Here is a 20,618-nt window from a genome sequence, read left to right on the forward strand (position 1 = left end):
TTCCGTGTAAAAGCACTGGGACTTGTTTGTTTTATGAGTGGACATGTCTTTGGCCAACAATTTCGAAGGTCGCCCTTTTGGCCTGGAATTAGGTTAGGGGCTGAACAGCAGCCCGCAGCAGCATGCATCGCACGAACAAGCCATGCAGGAACGTCGGTAGCCAGCTTGACACATGGTCTTGCAGTACAGCTCGGCGTACGGAAATTATCTTGGGCAATTCGCAACCATGGGTCTTCTGCTTGCTGGTGTGTCTCGCTAGCCGTTCTCTCAGTCACATCCCTGCCGCCGGCCGCTTCACGCACATCTGCAAAAGCGGCATGGCTACCATGTCGGCTGCTCGCGCGAGTCGTTCATTGAGAGCAGTCGGCTCCCAGCTGCAGCCAGCCCAGCGCAGCCTGCGCGCTTCCTGGGCGACAGCGGCACCTCGGCAACCTGCCGCCGCTCAGCAGCGTCATGCCACGTCGCGTGTGGTGCTGGCTGCCGCGGAGGTCGAGACTGCAGGTGACTCGCGGCTGGGAATCGGAGGTTTTATGGTTGCATGTGTCCCCAGGAGCGGCTCTTCATGGCGGCGAGGCTGGTCCACCCACTGTCGCAGCGCCAGCGGCTGCTGCCGCAAGTGTGCCAGACGTGACAAAGATGGACATCAGGGTGGGCCGCATAGTGAGCTGCGAGAAGCACCCCGACGCTGACGCGCTGTATGTGGAGCATATTGACGTGGGCGAGGCTGAGGGGCCCCGCACCATTGTGAGCGGCCTGGTCAAGTATGTGCCGCTGGAGGAGATGCAGGTGAGGCGCATGGGCAGAGCTTGGGTTGCATGAGGAGCGCTACCGCAAGCCTGTGCTCGCTGCTGTCCGTGGTGCACCACAGCGGTTGGTGTGCATCTCCTCCCTCCTCCACCTGCCCCCTGCAGAACCGCGCAGTGGTGATCATCGCCAACCTGAAGCCTCGCAACATGCGTGGCATCAAGAGCAATGGCATGGTGCTGTGCGCTTCCAACGAGGAGCACACGGCGGTGGAGCCGCTAACACCGCCCGAGGGCGCCGCGGTTGGCGAGCGTGTCTGGTTTGGCGAGGCGTCGGAGCAGGGCGAGCCCGCCAAGCCCAACCAGGTAGTGATCAGCCATGGGTAGCGCTTGGCCTGCTGCTTGTCGCAAGGAAACCACTCTTGCTGCATCCAGCTCGGCTGCTGCCGCATAGCACGGTGCATGCCCATGCGTGCTGAAGGCCACCCCTTCCCCTTCCACACACCCTGTGTACCCCAACCCAACCGCCCCCCTCTGCCAGGTCGACAAGAAGAAGATGTTTGAGGAGGTGCAACCGCTGCTGCGCACTGACGGCGCACGGGTGGCAGGGTTCAATGGCCAGCAGATGATGACCAGCGCCGGCCCTGTGACTGTGGCCAGCCTGGCAGAGGCCCGTATCTCGTAGTGCAATCCAGAAGCGGAACAGGATATGAGTTTTGAAGGCCTGTTGGTAACTCAATGCAGAAAACGGTGCCTCACCATGTTGCGAGGGCGGGGCGGTGGTCACGTAAGCCGTGCACTTCATCATCAGCAGCGGTGGCTCAGGCCAACATAATTGATGAGGGCATAGGTTGTAAACACTTCCCCCTTGCTTGACAACAGCAGCCCCATGCCCTCCTTCCTGCTGCGCACGCCGACCCCCTTGCCTTCCCTCCTCAAGCCGACACCGGTGACACACATCACCTCTCCCAGCGCTGATCACTCTCTTTGTGAGTGGCCCACAGCCCAGGCCAACCCCACCTCGCAGGGAGATGCCGCCCCGGTTCCCGGTGCACGCCTTTACCAAGGAGGCGCCGCTGACCACCATCACGCGGAGCGTCAAGGAGATGTGAGCCGGAGGGGCTTGACAGTGTGTGATTTTCAGCCGACCGCTTTGCCGGGCTGCCCTGAAAACCCCCGCCTGGACCTGCAGGTGGCCCTTCGTGCTCGGCTTCAGCTGCACGGGCTACATCTTCGTCAAGATAGCTGGCAGCGTGACGGGTGCGCGGCCGCCGCCGCCGCCCCCGGCTCTTGCCCCGCTCTTGCCGGCTCAGCTGTGCGACAAGCTGCTGGATTTGCTGCTGCTTATGAACAGCAGGTCTGATCACGTCCTCCTAAAAGTTCTGCAGATGAGGACGTTAAGAACTCGAAGTTTGCTACTCCAAGGCACTGACTGGCTATCGTTGGGCGGCGAATTGGGAACAGCAACGGGTGCACACCGTGCGCCATCCTGGTGGCAGCGATGCAGCAGCAGCAAGGAGATCTTCGATCTCGGCTTTCAGCCGCACATTCTGCTCCTCCTGGACCCTCTGGCATGTTTTGCAGGCGAGCAGCAGTCCTTCTGGAACCTAGGTGCAGCAGCCCGCCCGCCATGAGCTCTTCCACTGATGAGCCTGATCAACAGCATGTTGGCGTTTGAACAGCAGCTTTGAGTGAGTTGTGTAACTGCATATTAGGAGGGCAGGGTATTACACTAGGATGTTTGTCGGCCGACGTCGCTCGCTCGCAAAACAAGAACGATGCCAAACACCAGTGGCCACCATGTTTAGGTAGCTAAGCACACAAACAACGCGCAGGTGCAGCAGCACAGCACATGCTTCAAGAGAGCGGGGTGACAATGCTGGATGCGGTGAAGTCAATTGACTCGTTCATGCCCAGCATGGCCTGCGGTATGGCAGGGAGGTGCCCAAGCAGCACAGGTTTTGCAGCGGTCAGCAGGCAGGGTCGCAGCCCGTACCGCTTAGCCCCAGCGGCAGAAGGGGTAATGCACAGCCTTTGCAGCTCCCTGCCCAATGCAACGTGCAGCAGGGTATGCCACACTTCATGCCACAGCGCATACCGACTTGCGTCCTTGCCTGGACGGTGAAGGACACAAAGAAGAATAGGCCTGCCAGGCCGCCCACCACCAGCACCGCAGTTGTGGGCTTCTTCATCAGCTCGATGAGGGGCTTCACCGCGATGTACGCGGTGCCCAGCAGCACGGAGAAGAAGTAGGAGATGTAGCGCAACACGTTGCCCCAAAAGTCCTCGTTCTCCGCCAGGTCGCCCAGCAGCTGCGAGACGGCGGCGTGGTCGCCGCCCGGCGCGGCGTGCGCTGCCAGCGCCGGCTCCGCCGCGCCCAGCAGCATGCAGCTGCCCAGTGCCGCTATCAGCAGCAGCGTGCCGTGGTCGGCTAGGCTGCCGCTCACCAGCACGCGCTGCAGCAGGCCCGAAGTCGCAGACGATGACGCCGTGCGGTCGGCTGCGCTGCCGCTGCCCGCCGCTGCCTCATCTCCGTTGCTGCTGCGTGCTGCGGCTCTCGCGGCGAGGCAATGACGTTGCCTGCCGCACGCCGCGCTGCTGGGCGCCCTGGCTGCCAGACGGTGGCTAGGCGAGGCTACGACGCCTGGTGCGCGGCAGGCGGTCGCTGCAAAGCCGTTTATTAGCAGCATTATGCGCGGTTAAGGCTAGGGGCAGCCCAATGGCTGAGCTTGCGGACCGCCGCTCAGGCCGAATGGACCCCCGTATGTGTGCTGCCCAATCCTGCGTGTTATACAACCAGATAGCTAGTTACAGTGTATGACATTGCTCATGATCCCAGTGTGGGCTGCCAGTCGGCGATCAGGCTGCACATCGCCATGTCCAACTGCACAGCGCGCTCAGCATGCACCCCCGCCCAGATGAAGGCCTCGGAGCCTGGACAACCTTCAGATGGCCTGGTGGCCCCCCCCGCCAACCAGCTCGTTGGTGCTGCTGCGGCTGTGCAGCGGTATCTCGCCGCTGCGCTTCTCCAGCAAGCTGCGGCGGGTTGCTATCGAGGGCCCACCGTGCGGCCGCCGATGCCAGTCCCACGGCAAGCCGGCGGGTGGCGGCTGTGGCAGCGCTTCCTGCAGGGCCACGCAGAGGGCAAGCAAACATGGGACTGTGCGTTCCCTAGCAGCAGCAGCCGGCATGCATGCACTCATCTCCATGCACTCATGCATGACGGTGTATGCACTCCGCACCTCCAGCTCGGTGTGGCGCCGGCCAATGAGGTGCCAGGACCAGCGATTCTGTGCCAAAATGAAGTAGAGGACGGCTAGCCCCATGATTGCAGTCATGGTGGCTGCTGTCTTGGTGGAATAATCAAACTGCGAGCCAAAGGGGCGCCGATCAGCCCACCGCTGGGGAAGGCGCTCGCTGGCAGATGAGCTTCTTGCATTTGCATGCTGACCTTGATCCAGGCAGCCAGAGCCATGTTGATGAAGAAGACGGGGATGCCCGCCATGTAGATTATGAACGCGACTTGCCACTGCTTTTCGCACGCATACTGCCAGTGCTGCTGAAAGTTGCGGCGGGGCGCCGGCGGCCGATCGCCTGGCTGGTAGCTGCATGGAGAGCGTGAGGGGGCATGGAAAGCGTGAGGGGTATGGCAGCCTCGTGTGGTGCCTGCCCGCCACATCTAACCCGCACCTGGCGCTAAACTGGCGGGCGCGAGCCATGAAGTCTGCCTCCTCCTGGCTCGAGACATAGGAGCGCCCAATCCGCAGGATGGAGGCGTGGATGAGGGAGCAGATCACCATGGCGTTGGCCTCCAGCAGCACCGTAAGCGCGATAGACAGCCCAAAGGCCAGCTGCACACCCTCTGAAGAAGCGCTTGGCTCAAAGTCAAACTGCAAGAAGCTGACGAGCGCAAAGCCTGCGATCAAGGCCGACAGGTTGCTGATGCCCTTGAGCTGCTCCGACCGCTCCTCCACGTCGCGCCTGTTCTTCTCAACCGACCGATTCCACAGATATCTGGCGTTCTCCAGATCACGCTGCACCATGTCTTCCTGCCGCCATGCCAGCTGCTGCTGCCTGCAGGTGACAATCATGGCTGTTGTCAGAACTGTGCGCCGTACATCGGGGCTGGCGCAGCACGGCAGCAGGGTGGACAGGAAAGGTGGCCAATTTTCAGCCGCTTTCGGCCATTATTTTTCGTGTAATCGTTTGTGAAGGGGATAGTGAAGATAATTAGGGCAAAAACGCAGAAAAAGTGGCGGAAATCAGCCAGGCTGTCTTGGCCGCGTCTTGGCCGCCTATACTGGCCCCCCTGCTGGCGTAGGCGGCCCCCTCCCCTTACGGCGCACAGTTCTGAAAACTGCCGCAACTGGCAGGCTCAGCAACTGCTGACTAAGGCTAATAGCAGGCGCACATAAACTCCCGCTCCACCATCCTCCATTCCAGGTCCTCCTTGCGCCAGGCGCGGTCCTCATCCCGGTAGCGGGTGCTAATCACGGTGTCGCTGGCTGTTAGGATGGCCTGCGCCGTGTCGACCAGTTCGCTGGCCATGCTGCTATCGGCTGGCGGAAACAGCCTGTGGAAGCTGCGGGCTTTCAAGCACTTATGTTCTCAATGGAAGGCAGGCCGCACGCGGAATTCAGGGGTGCGCTGCCCCATACAGCTGTGCCTGCCAGCTGTTGCCAACAGCATGCATCCAGCAGGACAGCTGCCAAGCCTCCACCTGCCTGATGTCATCAGTAACAAGGAAGTAGCAGAGCGAAATGAATGAAATTTCTCAGTGGGGGAGCTGTCACACACACTAGCTTCACATGATGTCCATCAGAACATGATCACAGTTGCATGCATAAAGACGCACTGCTATTGGCAACAGGAAAGGCACTGCTAGCCTCGCTAGCATCATTGGAGCTATGCATTAACAACCCCTTGGGTTCACTTTGAGTTTAGAGCTGTCACCCACCCATGGGTCAACCCATGTGGGCTTCATCATCCAGCATCATCTGCTTACTCGCAGGGTGCCCGCGGCTTGGCCACCTCCACCACCCTCTCCGTAGCGCCCATGCTCTCCTGGGCCCGCTCCCCGGTCTCGCGTTCCTCACCCGTGGCACGAGTCTCCACCTACATGGCAGCAGCAGCCAAAAAGGCTGATAGTCAATAATGGCCAGCGATGAGTCGGGGAGCAGACCTGCCAAGCCCACCCCAACCCCACCCCTCACTCCCCTGCTCCACTCACCACAAACTCCTTCTCAATCGGGTGGTGTTCGCGCACACGACTCACTCGCTCTTTCATCACAGGGCGATCCTCCACCTGCGGCAGGCGAGGTGGGCAGCCAAACAGATCAAGGCAGGAACTTGCTTCTTGGGCACCTGGCAGGCACGCTGCTGTGTGCTGTGCCAGCTAGGCCAACAGCCCCAGCCACATTTATGTCGCGCCACTATTTTTGCAGGGTACAGTATTGCCCTTGCCTCCAGATTTGCATCTCCCTGACCCTGAGCCCCATCCCCATGCACACCTTGCTGAAGTACTCGGCGGTGGGCTGCTCCACCACGGGCTGCGCCACCTCCACCACCCTCTCCTGCGCCCCCATCTGCTCCTGGGCCCGCTCGCCAGTTTCCCTCTCTTCGCCTGTGGCCCTGGTCTCCACCTGCAGGGGGCAGGGCATCGATAATTGCTGAGGGCAGGAGTGGGAGCAGTGCTGGGTTACAGTCAGAGGAGCAGACCTTCTGCCAGCTGGGCCATGCATGGTTCCAGCCCAGCCCCTCCCCTGCCTCTGTGGATCCCTCCCCTGCTGCAGCCCCTGCTCAACTCACCACAAACTCCTTCTCCACTGGGTGGTGCTCGCGCAGCCGCGTGACTCTCTCTTTCATGACAGGGCGGTCCTCCACCTGCAGCAGGCAGGGGCAGCCCAGACAGGTCCAGACAGGACTTGCCGCAGGCAGGCTGGTCAATTGGTCTGCTGCCCGCTGCTGCTAGTAGTTGCACAGCAGGGGACAGAGTGCAGCAGACACACCCTCTTGTGCCTGCCACCCACCTTGGTGAAGTACTCCCTGCCGCACACCTCCTCCGCGCCCTGGCGCGCCACCTGCGTCTCGCCAGTGGAGGCAGCCACCGGCACAGTGGTCTGCTGCATCGCCACAGCGGGCACGGCGCCGGCGCCAGCGGTGGTGCCGTACTCCTCCTCGCGGCGCTCATAGGGGGCGCGCTCGGTGGCCGTGGTCTCGTAGCCAGCCCCCATGCCAGTGGCGCCCTGGGCAGTCTGCAGCATGGAAAGGGCAGGACCAGTGGTGCAGGCATTGCATGGCTGTGGTCACAGCCCAGAGCGATCTGCCTCGAGCGCATACAAGAGCAGAGCAGGCAGCCGTCTGCAAGCGCCAACACCTATGGTTGTGCTGCCACACATTCCAACTCACCAGGCCGGCAGTAGCGCCTGTGGTGCCTGCACCAGCGCCGCCGCCCTCCTGGCGCAGCGACACCCAGATCTCGCCGGCATCCTTGGTGCCAGTGCGAGTGGTGAGCGGCACACGCGTCTCCAGGCTGCCCTCCTCGAACACCTGCAGCGAAAGGCAGGGTGGACAGCGGAGCACGTGGTCGTGGGAAACTTGCCTCGCAATGCAGCTCTACCAGGGGCAGCAGTGCATGGCCCCCACCTGGCGCAGCGAGATGCTGCCCTCGCCCATGTGCGCATCCTTGAGCAGGCGGTTGTGATCGTACACAGCAAACTCGATGGTGTCGTCGGCACTGACGTTGTTGAAGGAGAACTGCATGCGAAGGGACAGAGACGTTAAGCGTGGCGCATCAGGCAGTCCGGGAGTTGGCTGGGCAGTTGCACCCACGCACCGACTCATCCCAGGTGCAGTGCTCGCCAGCATTCTTGACGTGGTGGGTCTGGATCTCGGCATCGGCCAGGCGGATGACGCAGTAAGGATCGCTCTTGCCCAGCCACGCCTTGTCCAGCATGTTGTGGGCGCTCTTGACGGTCAGGATGATCCGGCCTGCATTTCGTGGGGGAAACCAGATTCGCGCACTGCGTGCACGCGGCGGGAGCGCAGTAGACACGCCGCCCCAGCACTCCTCCGCGCACCGTATGTGCCAGCCCCCATCCCAGCCGAGGTGCTGCCCAGGCCGGTGGTGGCAGGAGAGGCTCCAAGGCCGGTGGTTGCCATTCTGTTTGTGCAGCTGAGGGAAGGCGGGGAAGGGGGTTGAAGAGAGAAGAAGATGCCTGGAAGGACAAGGACCGCGGTTTGAGACAAACAAGGTCGGTTCTGCTCTTCTTGGGAGCCTGCTGACATGGGCAGCTGCCGGCTGGCTGCTGACGTGGACGGTTCAGGAACCGTGGACCTAGCTATACCGGCCCGGCGGCGCTTCTTGCTCCTTCCGCTCTTCTTCTTGCGCTGATCAGGCAGGCTTTCTGCTGGTAGCTGCGTTATGAGCATGGGAGTGACGGTTGGCGTCGCGCCTCGGTGCTGCTCACCGCAGGCGGGCAGACGGGCCACCCCACGGCCCGGCTCGATGCGGGCTTGTCGAGACCTGAGGGTCTGCTGCGTGGCCACAGGTGAGAGGGGCCTTTCTCTGCTTTTTGAAACGCGGCGGGTGTCGGGGGGGGGTGTCCAGCCAGCGGAGCCTGTGCAGGGGTGCCAGGGAGCCTGTGCCAGCGGCCGCAGCGCCCATGGGGACCGACAAGCGGCAGGCCCCCTGCGGCGCTGGCGCCCTGCAGGGTCTGCACCTGCGCAGAGGGGAGGTGCTGGCCCTGCGCCTGCCCTCAACGTGCCGCGCAGCATCAGCGAGGTGGATAACAGCAAGATTCTGGGTTTTGGCAGGTGAGTGCATCCAGCCTCCACTTGCACAGCTGGTGTGCGACACGCCTCCAGACCACCGCCCGCCTCCCCGCCTCCCTCCTCAGCGACCTGTCGGAGGACCACCCTGGCTATTTAGATACCTTCTACAAGCAGAGGCGTGCTGACATCTGCAATTTGGCCCGCGAGCACAGGATGTGAGTACGGCCAGCAGTGCATAATTTCTGGGCTGATTTTGCTGACTGGCTGGGCTGTGTGCTGGGCCTGCAGCGGCGAACCCATCCCCCGCATCGAGTACACGCCAGACGAGGTGGCGGTGTGGGGCACCGTGCTGCCCCAGCTCAAGGAGCTGATCCCGCGCCATGCCTGCAAGGAGGTGAGGCACATGCAGGCAACCTGCCCCGTCTGGTATCTCTGTGTGACGCACTTATCTCTGTGTGATCGAGGCTGCTGCTGCTGAACCCCTTGCCTGAATGCAGTTCCTGCGCTGCTGGCAGCTGTTTGACTTCCGCGAGGATGAGGTTCCACAGCTCGAGGACTTGAGCCTGGTACTGCAGCAGCAAACAGGCTTCCGCATCCGCCCCGTGGCGGGCCTGCTTCACCCTCGCTTGTTCCTACAGGGTTTAGCGTACAAGGTGAAGAATGGGTCGGAATGGAACAGTGTGTCTGTTTGTTGAACAGTGTGTCTGTTTGTGTTTCCTTGGTTCTCCATCTCCTACCTGTGTGCTTGCATCCTACCTGTGTGCTTGCAGACCTTTCATAGCACTCAATACATGAGGCATGTCAGCCGCCCCGACTACACCCCCGAGCCAGATGTTGTACACGAGGTTCGCAAAGGACAGCATGCCATGCATATGGAAGCGTCGCTGAAGTGTTGGGCTGGAGTGCAGTTGTATCTGCTCTCCTCTGCTTATCTTTTACTCGCCTGGCTGCCTGCAGCTGATTGGGCACGTCCCGATGCTGGCGGACCCGGCATTTGCTGAGCTGGTCCATGCGATTGGGATCGCTAGCCTGGGCGCCGACGAGAAGCAGATTTGGCATCTCACCAAGATTTACTGGTACACGGTGGAGTTTGGCGTGGTGCGAGAGGGAGGAGACGTCAAGGCCTTTGGCGCGGGCATCCTGTCCTCCTATGGCGAGCTGCAGCACATGGCGTCGGGCGCAGCACGCCTGGAGCCGTTGGATGTGTTTGCGCCGCAGCCGAAGATGAGCTACAAGGTTGGCAGGCTGGCCTCCAGCCAGATGCGAGGGCGGCAACACATTCCCTGACCGACTGTCCTGCCCACAGCACTTTTGCCAATGCAAATGTCTGTGCTATGGATGCAGGACGGCTACCAGCAGCGCTATTTTGTTTTGGACAGCTTCGCAGCGGGGGCGGACCAGCTCAAGGCCTACTGCTCGACGCTGCATCACGCTATTCCTGGCGACATGCGCTCGGCGTTGGGCATGATGTGAGGGTTGGGAGCACCCCACGCACTATGTATAGCAGCAAACTGACGATGTTGTTTTGATGCCTTCTCAGCGGATGCGTTGAGCATCCTGTGATGCACGACATTACACCTCCATGAGTGGTCAGTCCATGTGATGTTCAATTCTGATTGCACTCTCGCAGTGCCCTCTCGCTCTGTACTTCCAGGGGCTCCCTCTGTACTCTCTCAACCCTGTTGCTGATTTCATGTGATATGTACATGTTAGAATGGACGCCAAGCCTTGTAACCTAGCCACGCTCAGGCTCGCTTGTAGCTGTACCGTGAGGTCCGCAGTTGCTGCAGGTCGGCCTCGGTGCTGCCCATCACACGAATTGCCGCCGCCATCAGGCTCACAAACAGTGGGGGCACCACCGGCAGCCACAACAGCTTGTGACAGGTCGCCTGCAGGCAGAGGAGTGGTGCAAGTACATTTCTTTTACGGTGGGCTGGATTGGCAGGTAAAGCGAGAGAAGAGGAAGAACAGCAGCAGCGGCCTCACCAGCACCTGCTCAGCCTTCGCCAACTTGTAAATGGCCATACTCCAAAACAGAGTTTGCACCACCGCCAGAAAGGCACTGGCCAGCAGCCTGCTGCGCCAGCTGCCATGCGGGTGTAACAGGCAGGCATGGATGTCCAGCACAGCCATGGCGGCGCCCGCAAGATCAGCCGCTACGACTGAGTGCTGGTGCAACAGCCTGCTGAAGCGTTCCTGGTGCATCGATTGCCAGGGGAAGAGGGCTTGGGAAACGGCAAACGACAGGTAAAGCAGGGCCACAAACAGGCCGCATACGCTTAACAAAACTTTACTGTAGACCCTGGCATGTGCTGCATCACGCTGCATCTGCTCAATTAGTGAGGCCTGCTCCTCCTCATCCATCAGGTCGGCATCCTGTGGGGTTAGGTGGTGAGGCGGGGCGGGAGCGGCCGGCGGCAGGACAGTAAGTGCTAGCAGAGGTTTGCATTTCCGCGGGCTCTGCTGAAAACATCGCGCTGACACGGCCACGTCTACCAGCCTGCCCGGTAGTTGACCAGACGAGCCGTGAGCGGGCGCAGGCGCTTCTGACCTGCAGAAGGAAGCCCTGCGGGCCGCCTTGAGACGAACGCCGCTTCACAGCGGCCATTGGATTGCGCCTATGGGCGAGGGGCTCCCGCTGCGTGTGTGCCCCATGGGCAGTGTTTCTGGCCCTCGTGGCAGCTTTGGCGATGGGCGGGCGATGAGGACTGCTGTCGCGTCCAAATTTCGCCAATCAGCTGGCGATGGCACATTGAGGATTGGCGAAATGCGGGGGAGCCACCCTTGCGCCTGGCACAGCGCAGCGGCCACATGCGGCGCCGCTGTTGCTTTGTCGGCAATTGCCTCCCTTTTGGGGGACTGGGGGCGAAGCCCCCAGCAAGCTGGCGCTTGTTTAACACTATGGAGTGAAGTTCCTGAGGAAAATTGGCCATTTCTCCTCAAAATATTGGCGATGTCAGTCATGGGGGCTGGCGACGCGCTGGCGATGTCGCCCCGCCGCCTGCCCTCATTTAGCCAGCCCTGGCTGGCGATGGCCTTCGGCCAATCGCCAGCCAGAGCCGTTTTTTGGCCCGATTTCGCCAGCATTTGGCGATTTCGCCAGCTTTCAGAAACACTGCCCATGGGCGGCACGCGCCACGTAAGCACGCTGCTTCGTCGCTCTCCTGCATTACAGCCTCTGCAGCTGCTGAATACACTCTTGTGGAATCCATGCAATGCAATTTCAGTGATAAGGGGTCTCCACAATGCTGACGCCGGATCAGTGCTGCTGGGGAGGTCCCGCCGCAGGGTGGATCGGCAGAGCGAGTGTCTGATACTGTTGGACGGCACACCGCCGGTTCCAGCTGGGCAACAATTCTTCTCCTATGTAGTGTCTGCAGCACAGATAGGCAATAACTTACGGAATTGTGGGTCAGTGCAGTTCAAGTGTGACAGGCACCAGACGAACGGCAGTCGGCGGCCACTGCCCCGGCAGCTCAACCCCACTGAGCGCACATTCGGCATTGATCTGCATGCAGGAGAAGAGGGAAGCGCCAAGGAGGGTCAGCTCTGAAGATCTGCAGATGCCCTCCCAACTGACGACAGGTTTGCACACACACACACACACTGTGTCACATAAGGTAACCACGCACCCGTGCTGCCGCACCTCTTCCCCGCCGGAACCAACCCACGCCTGCCAGGACGACTCACCTTGACGTAGTCGTACGACAGGTCGCAGCCCCAGGCCATGCCCCTGCCTGGACCGCTGCCAATGGTGACCTGCAGGTGGTGGATGGCAGCCCCAGGGACAGGCACAGGGTAGCCGCGGTGGGATGCAGATGAGGTGCAGCAGGGGCGAGATGGTGAGCGCAGGCAGCAGGCAAGCGGCCATCCTGGGCAGCCGCGCCGCCTTGCTCCCTGCTGCCTCGCCTGGATGTCTACGGTGCCGTGCACGTCGGCCTTGCTCTTGAGGTAGGCGGAGGCGACCTTCTCGTCAAACGGCAGCGGCTGCCCCTTGTCCATCAGCAGCGTGTCACCCAGCTGGATGCGCACCGCCTCCTGGTCATACTGCACACCCGAGTAGCTATAGGCAGCGCCGACGCAGAGGGCGGGGAGTCGGAGGGGGCAAGGGGCAGGGTGCAAGGCAGGGTGGTGGGTCCCCGATGACCTGCTGCTGCCTGCTACCTGCCTGGCGGGCTCCCCGCCAGGCCTGGCTGTGGTACATGGCTCACCCAGCGGCCGCCGCGATCCGGCCCCAGTTGGGGTCGTGCCCAAAGATGGCGGACTTGGCCAGCGAGGAGCCCACCACGCTCTTGGCCACCTTGTTGGCGGCAGCGGCGTCGGGCGCGCCCAGCACCTCGCACTCAATCAGCACCGTGGCGCCCTCGCCGTCCCAGGCAATGGACTTGGCCAGGCCCTAAAGGGGACAAATGAGAAAAGAAATCGTGAGGCATGGGACGTTCAGGCAGGCTGCTGAATCAACAGACGCGCTGCACTCCTTGGCCCCTTGCCTGCAGTAGTGCCGTGAGCGCTGCCTCCAGCTTCTGCGCCTCGGGGCTGGCGGGGTCGCTGATCACTGCAGCAGCAGCCGACGGGAAGCCAGAACACTGATTGCCAGCTGCCCTGACAACATTTGATGACTGCACCAGCCAGACAAGGATTGCTAGACATGCCAGGCACCTGGCCCACCCACCTGCGCCGCCCTCCAGGCCGCTGGCCAGCCCGATGACTGTGTCGTTGGTGGATGTGTCTCCGTCCACGGTGATTTGGTTGAAGGAGTTGATGGAGCCACGCTTGAACATGCCGCGCCACACCTCAGGAGTCACGGGCGCATCGCATGTGATCACCGACAGCATGGTGGCCCTGCGGGGGGGGCGGGGGGGGTGCGGGGAAAGGGCCAATGTGTGCTGGTAGTTAGTAGTAGTAGTAGTAGTTAGCAATTTGCAGCTAAAACCTCCACCCAACCCATCCACCCTGCAATCCCCCAAACAACAACACCAGGCCCATGTGCACGCACATGTTGGGGTGGATCATGCCCGAGCCCTTGGCGATGCCGCCCAGCCGCACGGTGCGCCCCGACCCCAGGTCCACCTCCAGCGCCGCACTCTTGCTGACGAGGTCGGTGGTGGTGATGGCCACGGCGGCGCGGTGCGCATCCTCAGCGCCCGATCCCAACGCCGACGCCAGCAGCGGCACCGCCGCCACCAGCTGCTCCATCTTGATGCGCCGCCCGATGACGCCCGTGGACTCCAGCAGCACCTCGTCGCGCGACACGCCCAGTGCTGCCGCCACCGCGTCAGCCGAGGCCAGGCTGTCCTTGTATCCTTGCTCCCCGGTGGCCGCGTTGGCCTGACCTGCGTTCACCTGCAGCCCCGAACCGAGTGGCAAGGACAGGATGGTGTCGAGTGGCGGCGGGGAGCCACCGATTCTGCTACTCGGTTCAAAAGCAGTCCCATCCTTCGAGAACCACCAGCGCTCCTGGAAACCCGTTTCACTTGGAGCGCGCTCCTGACTCGCCCAGGCTGACTTGGCTCCAATGCCACGCAGCTCAACTCACCAGCACTGCCCTCACTGTGTCCCGCTTGGCCAGCACCTCCTGGCAGAAGGTCACAGGGGCGGCGCACATGACGTTAAGCGTGAACACGCCCGCCGCCACAGCCTCACAGTCGCACGTGATGAGCGCCAGGTCAGCCTTGGTGCCCTTGGCGCGCAGCCCACCGTACATGCCTGCATGAGGACGAGAGAGGATGGAGATTGAGGTGGTGAGGGGTGGTTGGTGGTGGTGGGCAGCCATGAGTGTGGTGCAGCCAGCAGCAAAGCCTGTGTGTCAGCTGCAGCAGACGGGCACCAACGCACACATGTGCCACGCTCTTGCAAATCAGCAAGAGCATCGGCCTGCACCTTGCGCCTTGAAGCCCTTGGGGGCGCACACGCAGCCGTCCACCGCCTTCCAGGGCCCCTCGGGGATCAGGATGGGGGCAGCAGGGATGCTGAAGTCGCCGGGAACGGGGGAGGCAGCGGCGGCAACACCCACAGCCCGTGGCGCATTGCGGGAGCGCAGGCTGCTGCGGCTGGCGGGTGCGGCGCAACCTGCACGGCACCAGGCTGGCAGCGCTCGACAACGCCCCTCACTGGCACCCTCGCCGCCGTCAACTTCAGTCCCTGGCATGCAGTATGCAGCGGATGTTGATGTTCCCAGCACACACCTGCCCTCTGCGCCGTGCGCCAGGCTACAGGCGGGGCTGCCGCCAGTGAACGGCGAGGCGGCGCCGCCGCTGCTGCCAGAGGAGTGCAGCTGGCGCTCGCCATAGTCATGCACATTCCGATCTGCTTCAGGTGGGCGTGCCAGGGCAAAAGGTCGGGTCTGCAGCGGCCTGCCTCGCTCTTGATGGTAAGCGTCGTGGTCAACAGCGTCCGGGCGTGTCCAAACTTCCACGGCTGCGCAAATATGGCTCGATGGCGATGGCTGATGCTGCCGATGAGCATGGCACCCTTAGGGCTTTGTTGTCTCTGCACTGCGTGCTGCGCCCTGTCGCGGGACCTGCCGTGCAAGAGACGGCTGCTGCGGCGTTGTTCGGTATTCGACTTGCTGCCAGGGATCGGCACGCACGGCAGAAGCTCGTGGGTCTTGAGTTCTGAGCGATCTTGTTTGGACATGGCGAATTTCAAGACAAAGCTGTCCAACTTTCAGGTTTGCGGTTGGTTTGCAGGGATGCAGAGGTCGAAGCCAGCGCTGCCCTGTGCTGGCGATCCTGCTCGCGCTCACACGCTCAGGTGGGACCCCTGCCTGCAGGAGAGATTCAAGTCGCTGCTTGGGGCAAAAGCTCAGGTGAGATGAGGCCCCCGGTGGGCGCCAGATCATGCCGCAAAGTTCACCTCATTCACCCACGCCCCATCGCGCACTCACCTGCAATTGGACCACAGCATGGCATCGGTGCAAGTGCTGCGAGGGGTTTCGCAGATCCCAGGGTTAGGCTGAGCACAGCCGGCAACGCCGCCGCCGCCACGTGCGCCACCCGCAGGGCTATGACGAGCTGAACACTCTGGAGCGGCCGCTGGTGTCGGATGTGCACGAGCAGGAGGAGTATGAGCGGCAGCATGGCGTTGGGTCAGCAGCAGGTGGATACCGCCCGCCACCTTCAGGTGCCGAGTACTACCCATCCCAACCCACGGCCGCTTCGGGCTATCCGCCGCCGCCGGGCGCGGCAGGCTACCCCCCGCCTCCAGGGGCTGCCGGCGCTGCACGAGTGAGCCAGGGCCCGATGCCATCGCAGGTAGCACCCTCATCCTGCCAGTAACACTGCATGAATCCTCGATGTGGTTGGCTGTGCTGGGCTGACCCATCCGCATGCACCCTCCAGCCAGCTGGATGCACTTGCCAGCATGCCGGCTGCTTCAGGTGGGTAAGTGACACCACCAGCCGTCGTGTGGTTGGTGCAGGTGGACGAGCTGCAGGAGCTGTCGCTGCTGGCGCGTGATGCCGCTGAGATTCTGTGGGAGATGGTGGCCATGGGGGAGGGCGGCGCGGCCGTGGAGGATATGAAGAGCAAGGCGTACCAGCTGCAGGCGCAGCTGCGGGGCCTCATCGGCGACTACCAGGTGGGCCTGGCGAGAGCTCTGACACATTGCAGCTGGCTCGGTACCTGGCCAGGCTTGAGGGGTGCTTATGGTGTTGTGTGTGGAGGGGGTGAGGTCAAGGGAGGAGAACGGCCGGCAGGCAGGCCATGGTGCATCTTGTTCATCATAACTGCATGGGCATTGCTTGTTGCCGACGCTGCCTGGTGCGCCTATCCATCCGCTGTGCTGCAGGGTGGCGACGAGGGCATCTTTGCCAAGGCCTTTGAGAGCTTCGACATGCTGAGCCGATGCCTGGAGGAGCAGAGTGCGCCGGCGCCTGGCCCTGTGCCAGCAGCAGGCCTGGCTGCACCCCCTGCGGCCCTGGGCCCTGCATCCCTGGCACCCCCGCCTCTGCAGCCCGCAGCAGTGAACAGGCCCACCGGGGACGAGGCGCCCCTGATTAGCTTTGACTAGAGGGTCTGGCTCCAACCCAGATCCTGCCACTGGGCTGGTTCACATGGTACAACCGTTTACAACCGCTGACGCCCAGGCCTCGCTTGCTACGTTTTGCGAATGCTGGGGCACTGGGATGCGTTGGGGGCCGCGCCCTGTGCTGTTGTAGCGCATTGTATCTTCGTCACAGGCATTGTTTGTACCTCTCCTGTGCTATGTGTCGCCTGTGTTGCAGAGCTTCCTAAAGTGTGCTATGGTTTCAGCCAACTTGTGCCGCCTCCTTTTGTTTGTTGCATACTCACAGTTTTTGTTGTATAAAACCTCGAAGCAGAAGAGCATTGATAGAGACAGATAGATGGTTGGAGGAGGTCAGAAGTCCAGTGTTGAGCAGAGCAAAACATGAAAAAACAGCAACAGGCCACAGTCAGCGTTGTGCATGACGCTCGGCAGGAGCCTTGCGGTGCATCTCACGGCTCGGCTGAGTGCACGCCCGCGATCAGTACTCCTGCCATCCTTTATCCTCCAGCCGTGCCGCCTTGCCCAGCACCGTCTGCGTCATTCCCCCCTGGTAGTCCAGCATCTTCTGCTGCAGCGGCGGGTCGGCAGCCGCCAGGATGCGCACTGCCAGCAGGCCCGCGTTGGCGGCGTTGCCAATGGCCACCGTGGCCACCGGCACTCCCTTGGGCATCTGCACGATGCTCAGCAGGGCGTCCAGGCCGTCCAGGTGTGCGCCCGCGGGCTTGACGGGCACGCCGATGACGGGGAGCGGCGTCATCGCAGCCACCATGCCGGGCAAGTGTGCAGCACCGCCGGCGCCGGCGATGATGGCGAGCATGCCGCGCTGGTGGGCGGTGCGGGCATACTCATACATGCGCTCAGGGGTCCTGCACGCATGGGGGCAGGTAGGTGTTGCGAATTATGGTGATATGGGTGGAGTGCAGGGGGGGTCAAATGGAGGCAGAGCAGAAGCGAGGGAGAGCGGGAACCCCCTCAGACGAGATGTCATATTTCTGCGAGCTTGAATGCTCACATCACGGCATGCGGGCCGCCGACCCCTCCCGTCAAGTCCACCCACTCCACCCCACAGCCTCCGACACCCACCTGTGTGCCGACACCACAGTGACCTCGCAGGCCACGCCAAACTCCTCCAGCACCTCAGCCGCCGCCTTCATGGTGGGCAGGTCGGAGTCTGAGCCCATGATGATCCCCACAGAGGGGCCGCCGCTGCCTCCTCCTGCCCCCTGCTGCAGCTGCGAGGCCACCTTGCTGGTGGCAGCCTCAATGGCATCCGCGGCGCCTGGAGGAGGTGGGAGCAAGGGCAGGAAGAAGAGGGGAAAGGTGTCGATGAGGGGCCGGAACGTGGCGCAAGCACGGGTGCGTAGCAATGCCAACTGCGTGCAGCGCAGCCCTCGCAGCGTCTTGCGCGGTAGCCCCCGCTGCCACTCACTCTCGTCGATGGCGCGCAGGCGGCGGCGGCACTCCTCGTTGTCCCTGCCCACGATTGTGATGTGGCCAATCTTGCGCTGTGGCGCCACGCCCGCCTTGCCGTACCAGTGCACGCTGGCGCCGGGCACCTTGAACGCGCGCCCCATGAGCTGGTGCGCAGCACGCTCCCCCTCCTCCCCGTCCGCCTCCCCCAGGATGTTGAGCATGAGCGAGGCGCCCACCCGCAGCCCCGTGTCGCCCGCCGGCCAGCCCAGCACCGCGCGCAGGTGCGCCTCGTACTGGCTGCTGGCGCATGCCTCAATCGTGTAGTGCCCGCTGTTGTGCGGCCGGGGTGCCACCTCATTCAGAAGCACGCTGCCGTCGGGCAGCAAAAACGTCTCCACGCCAAACACGCCCGCCCCTGCGCAGCCGGGGCAGCCACAGTGACAGTGACAGCGGTAGTGTCAGTCGGTGCCCGCTGCAGCCAGCTGCCACGGGCGGGAGCTCATCCATCGTCGGCACGGCACCACCGACCCCGCGGTCGGCACAGCGGCTGGTACCAACATCAGCCACCTTTGCTGCTCCATGTTCAACTGCCCACCACTACCCCCATACCTGCACCACACCAGCACTCCCGCACCCCAACCCGCGCCCACCTTCCAGCGCGCCGATGGCCTGCTCCGCCACCTCCTTGGCACGGCGCTGAGCGGCGGCGGGCACCCTGGCCGGCGTCTCTGTCGTCCAGCAAATGCTGTTCTTGTGGATGGTCTGGACGACGGGGAAAGAGGCCAGGCTGCCATCCCGCGACCGCACCACCATCACTGCCAACTCACACACAAAGGGCACCCACTTCTCGGCATACAGCCCCGCCTCGTAGCCACCCAGGGAGGCCACCGCCGCTGCAATGCCCTCCTCAGACTCCACCACCGCATTGCCGCGTCCGTCGTACGCCAGCCTGCGCCCCGGACAAGCAGGCAAGGCGGGGCGAGGGTGCAACTGGGCTGGCCTGGCAGGGCATCAGCTGGTTGCTGCCTGCATCAGCTCCTGCCAAACATGCCACAGGCACGGCCAGGTGAGACTGTGGGGCTGCCCGCCTTCCTGCAACTACAACCTACAGTCTCAAAGCGGCCTCACTGCCATGACCCGCGTCCCCAGCAACATGTCTCCCCCCCCCCCCACCCCACCTCTTGCACTTGAGCATGTAGGGGTAGCCGAAGGCGCGCCCAGCCCCCTCTGCACACTTGCTGCACTTGATCTCCCGGAAGTCGGGCAGCGGCACCCCCACCGCCTCAAAGTGCTGCTTCTGCCTGAACTTGTCCTGGATGGTGCGCAGCGTCTGTGGCGTGGGCTCCACCTCCACGCCCGACTGCTCCGCCACCGCCTGCAGGGCCGGGAGAGCCGAGAGCAGGACAAGCAGCCTTTAGCTGGCCAGCTTGTTGGGGCACCTGTTGCTAGGGCGTGCTGGCCTGCTGCCGCCCGTGCGCCCCGCACACCTGCATGGCGTCTGCATCGATGTGCTCAATCTCCACAGTCAGCACATCGCAGCCCTCGGCGAACTTTTCAACTGCTTCAAAATCACGAAAGCTGCCCACAGTCTGCTGCGCCACCACTGAGGCGGGGCAGGCAGGCGTGGGGTCGAGCACCTTGAGTGTCACGCCCATCTTAGCCTGCCGGGGCATGGAAGTAGGCAGGCAGGCAGGCAGAGAGCGAGCAGAGCTTGCAGGCAGAACTGGGAGGCTGCTGGTGCAAGCAGTGCTGTGCGTACACGGCTACAGTCCATGCCGGCACTGCCGCGACGGTGCCGCCCCGCCTCACCGCCTCCAGCGCGAGCATCTTGCCCAGCTGTCCGCCACCGAGGACGCCCACCACCGCCGTGCGTGGCAGTCCCGCCTCCGCGATCATGGTGGGCGCCTCTCCAGCCGCTGCACACTTCACCGAGGCCATCACCCGCTGCGCATGTGGTTTCCGCTGCAGCGCTGCGCTGCGCGACTGAGTGCGATGGGCCTGATGAGGCGAGAACAATAGCGGCCGGGCCGCAAGCTGCCCGGGCTGAGCAACAGTGATGCCACACGTGACTGGGGCGCGAATAACTTGCATCGCGGCAGAGTGCGACCCCCAGAGGTCCGGGATGAGGTGCGCAATGTCGGGGCGGTCTGGGCGCCACTACAACATGCATGCACAGTCAGGCCGCCCATGCCAGCCGCGCCATCCGGTGCTGGATCCAAACGTTTTGCTGCTGCCTCCCTAATAAGATTACCGCTTGCTGCCAGTCAACTTGTATGAATCTACCATAGGTGTAGGACATGCAGAGCAGGAGCGGTTGTGCGCTTCGGGTTCAACGCTGTGCGCTTCGGGTTCAACGGCGGTGGAGGCCCGCTCCAATCATCTGCATGAGCGCCGCCTGCACCTGTTGCCATGTCAAGCCCGACAAGACGGCCTCCCCCTGTGGCGGCTGCAGGTCGACATCGATGCACCCCGGAAGCTGGTGCTGGTGCTGCTGCTGCTGCTGCTGCTGCTGCCAAAGCTGCACTTGATGCGCCAGAGCCAGCATGTTGCGTCCGGGAGCTGCTTCCAGATGCAGGCCCTGCTCCTGCACCTCCAAAGGCAGCTGTACACTGACGCCTGGCCAGGGAGAGGGGGATTGCGGCTGCGGAACAGCCATAGGGGCCGCAACCCAGTCTGGCTGAG

The 20,618-nt window shown here is 62.8% G+C and overlaps 8 protein-coding genes across 8 annotated transcripts; 4 read left to right on the top strand and 4 right to left on the bottom strand.

The window, feature by feature from the left end:
• Nucleotides 1-636: 636 nt before the first annotated feature.
• CHLNCDRAFT_56223 (hypothetical protein) lies at nucleotides 637-1,485 on the top strand (the record flags this gene model as incomplete). Its single annotated transcript, XM_005846266.1, has 3 exons — nucleotides 637-786; nucleotides 912-1,109; nucleotides 1,285-1,485. 3 exons carry the CDS (start codon nucleotides 637-639, stop codon nucleotides 1,426-1,428), a joined length of 492 nt encoding a protein of 163 aa, XP_005846328.1. The 3' UTR covers nucleotides 1,429-1,485.
• A 289-nt stretch (nucleotides 1,486-1,774) lies between these two features.
• CHLNCDRAFT_135733 (hypothetical protein) lies at nucleotides 1,775-2,377 on the top strand (the record flags this gene model as incomplete). Its single annotated transcript, XM_005846267.1, has 3 exons — nucleotides 1,775-1,851; nucleotides 1,936-2,003; nucleotides 2,328-2,377. 3 exons carry the CDS (start codon nucleotides 1,775-1,777, stop codon nucleotides 2,375-2,377), a joined length of 195 nt encoding a protein of 64 aa, XP_005846329.1.
• A 477-nt stretch (nucleotides 2,378-2,854) lies between these two features.
• On the bottom strand, nucleotides 2,855-3,025 carry CHLNCDRAFT_15860 (hypothetical protein; the record flags this gene model as incomplete). The annotated part of the gene is made up of 1 exon (XM_005846443.1): nucleotides 2,855-3,025. A coding segment is annotated over one exon (171 nt), but the record flags the coding sequence as incomplete, so codon positions are not given.
• A 2,719-nt stretch (nucleotides 3,026-5,744) lies between these two features.
• On the bottom strand, nucleotides 5,745-7,904 carry CHLNCDRAFT_135735 (hypothetical protein; the record flags this gene model as incomplete). The annotated part of the gene is made up of 9 exons (XM_005846444.1): nucleotides 5,745-5,858; nucleotides 5,974-6,048; nucleotides 6,254-6,385; nucleotides 6,552-6,626; nucleotides 6,773-6,997; nucleotides 7,152-7,292; nucleotides 7,389-7,499; nucleotides 7,579-7,733; nucleotides 7,823-7,904. The coding sequence occupies 9 exons, from the start codon at nucleotides 7,902-7,904 to the stop codon at nucleotides 5,745-5,747; spliced, it is 1,110 nt and encodes a 369-aa protein (XP_005846506.1).
• Nucleotides 7,905-8,639: 735 nt separating this feature from the next.
• On the top strand, nucleotides 8,640-9,803 carry CHLNCDRAFT_24756 (hypothetical protein; the record flags this gene model as incomplete). Its single annotated transcript, XM_005846268.1, has 5 exons — nucleotides 8,640-8,731; nucleotides 8,805-8,910; nucleotides 9,014-9,169; nucleotides 9,287-9,361; nucleotides 9,474-9,803. Coding segments are annotated over 5 exons (759 nt in total), but the record flags the coding sequence as incomplete, so codon positions are not given.
• Nucleotides 9,804-11,928: 2,125 nt separating this feature from the next.
• CHLNCDRAFT_135738 (hypothetical protein) lies at nucleotides 11,929-14,981 on the bottom strand (the record flags this gene model as incomplete). The annotated part of the gene is made up of 11 exons (XM_005846445.1): nucleotides 11,929-12,024; nucleotides 12,207-12,275; nucleotides 12,438-12,579; nucleotides 12,728-12,912; nucleotides 12,992-13,071; nucleotides 13,189-13,358; nucleotides 13,513-13,859; nucleotides 14,053-14,222; nucleotides 14,397-14,560; nucleotides 14,702-14,770; nucleotides 14,926-14,981. 11 exons carry the CDS (start codon nucleotides 14,979-14,981, stop codon nucleotides 11,929-11,931), a joined length of 1,548 nt encoding a protein of 515 aa, XP_005846507.1.
• Nucleotides 14,982-15,150: 169 nt separating this feature from the next.
• On the top strand, nucleotides 15,151-16,526 carry CHLNCDRAFT_135739 (hypothetical protein; the record flags this gene model as incomplete). The annotated part of the gene is made up of 5 exons (XM_005846269.1): nucleotides 15,151-15,186; nucleotides 15,518-15,742; nucleotides 15,936-16,094; nucleotides 16,305-16,377; nucleotides 16,477-16,526. The coding sequence occupies 5 exons, from the start codon at nucleotides 15,151-15,153 to the stop codon at nucleotides 16,524-16,526; spliced, it is 543 nt and encodes a 180-aa protein (XP_005846331.1).
• Nucleotides 16,527-17,001: 475 nt separating this feature from the next.
• Nucleotides 17,002-19,832, bottom strand: CHLNCDRAFT_24868 (hypothetical protein; the record flags this gene model as incomplete). The annotated part of the gene is made up of 7 exons (XM_005846446.1): nucleotides 17,002-17,389; nucleotides 17,607-17,729; nucleotides 17,949-18,351; nucleotides 18,587-18,885; nucleotides 19,115-19,311; nucleotides 19,424-19,597; nucleotides 19,746-19,832. 7 exons carry the CDS (start codon nucleotides 19,830-19,832, stop codon nucleotides 17,002-17,004), a joined length of 1,671 nt encoding a protein of 556 aa, XP_005846508.1.
• Between the last annotated feature and the right edge of the window lie 786 nt (nucleotides 19,833-20,618).

Source organism: Chlorella variabilis (assembly GCF_000147415.1).
Source record: "Chlorella variabilis unplaced genomic scaffold CHLNCscaffold_14, whole genome shotgun sequence".
NCBI lineage: Eukaryota > Viridiplantae > Chlorophyta > Trebouxiophyceae > Chlorellales > Chlorellaceae > Chlorella > Chlorella variabilis.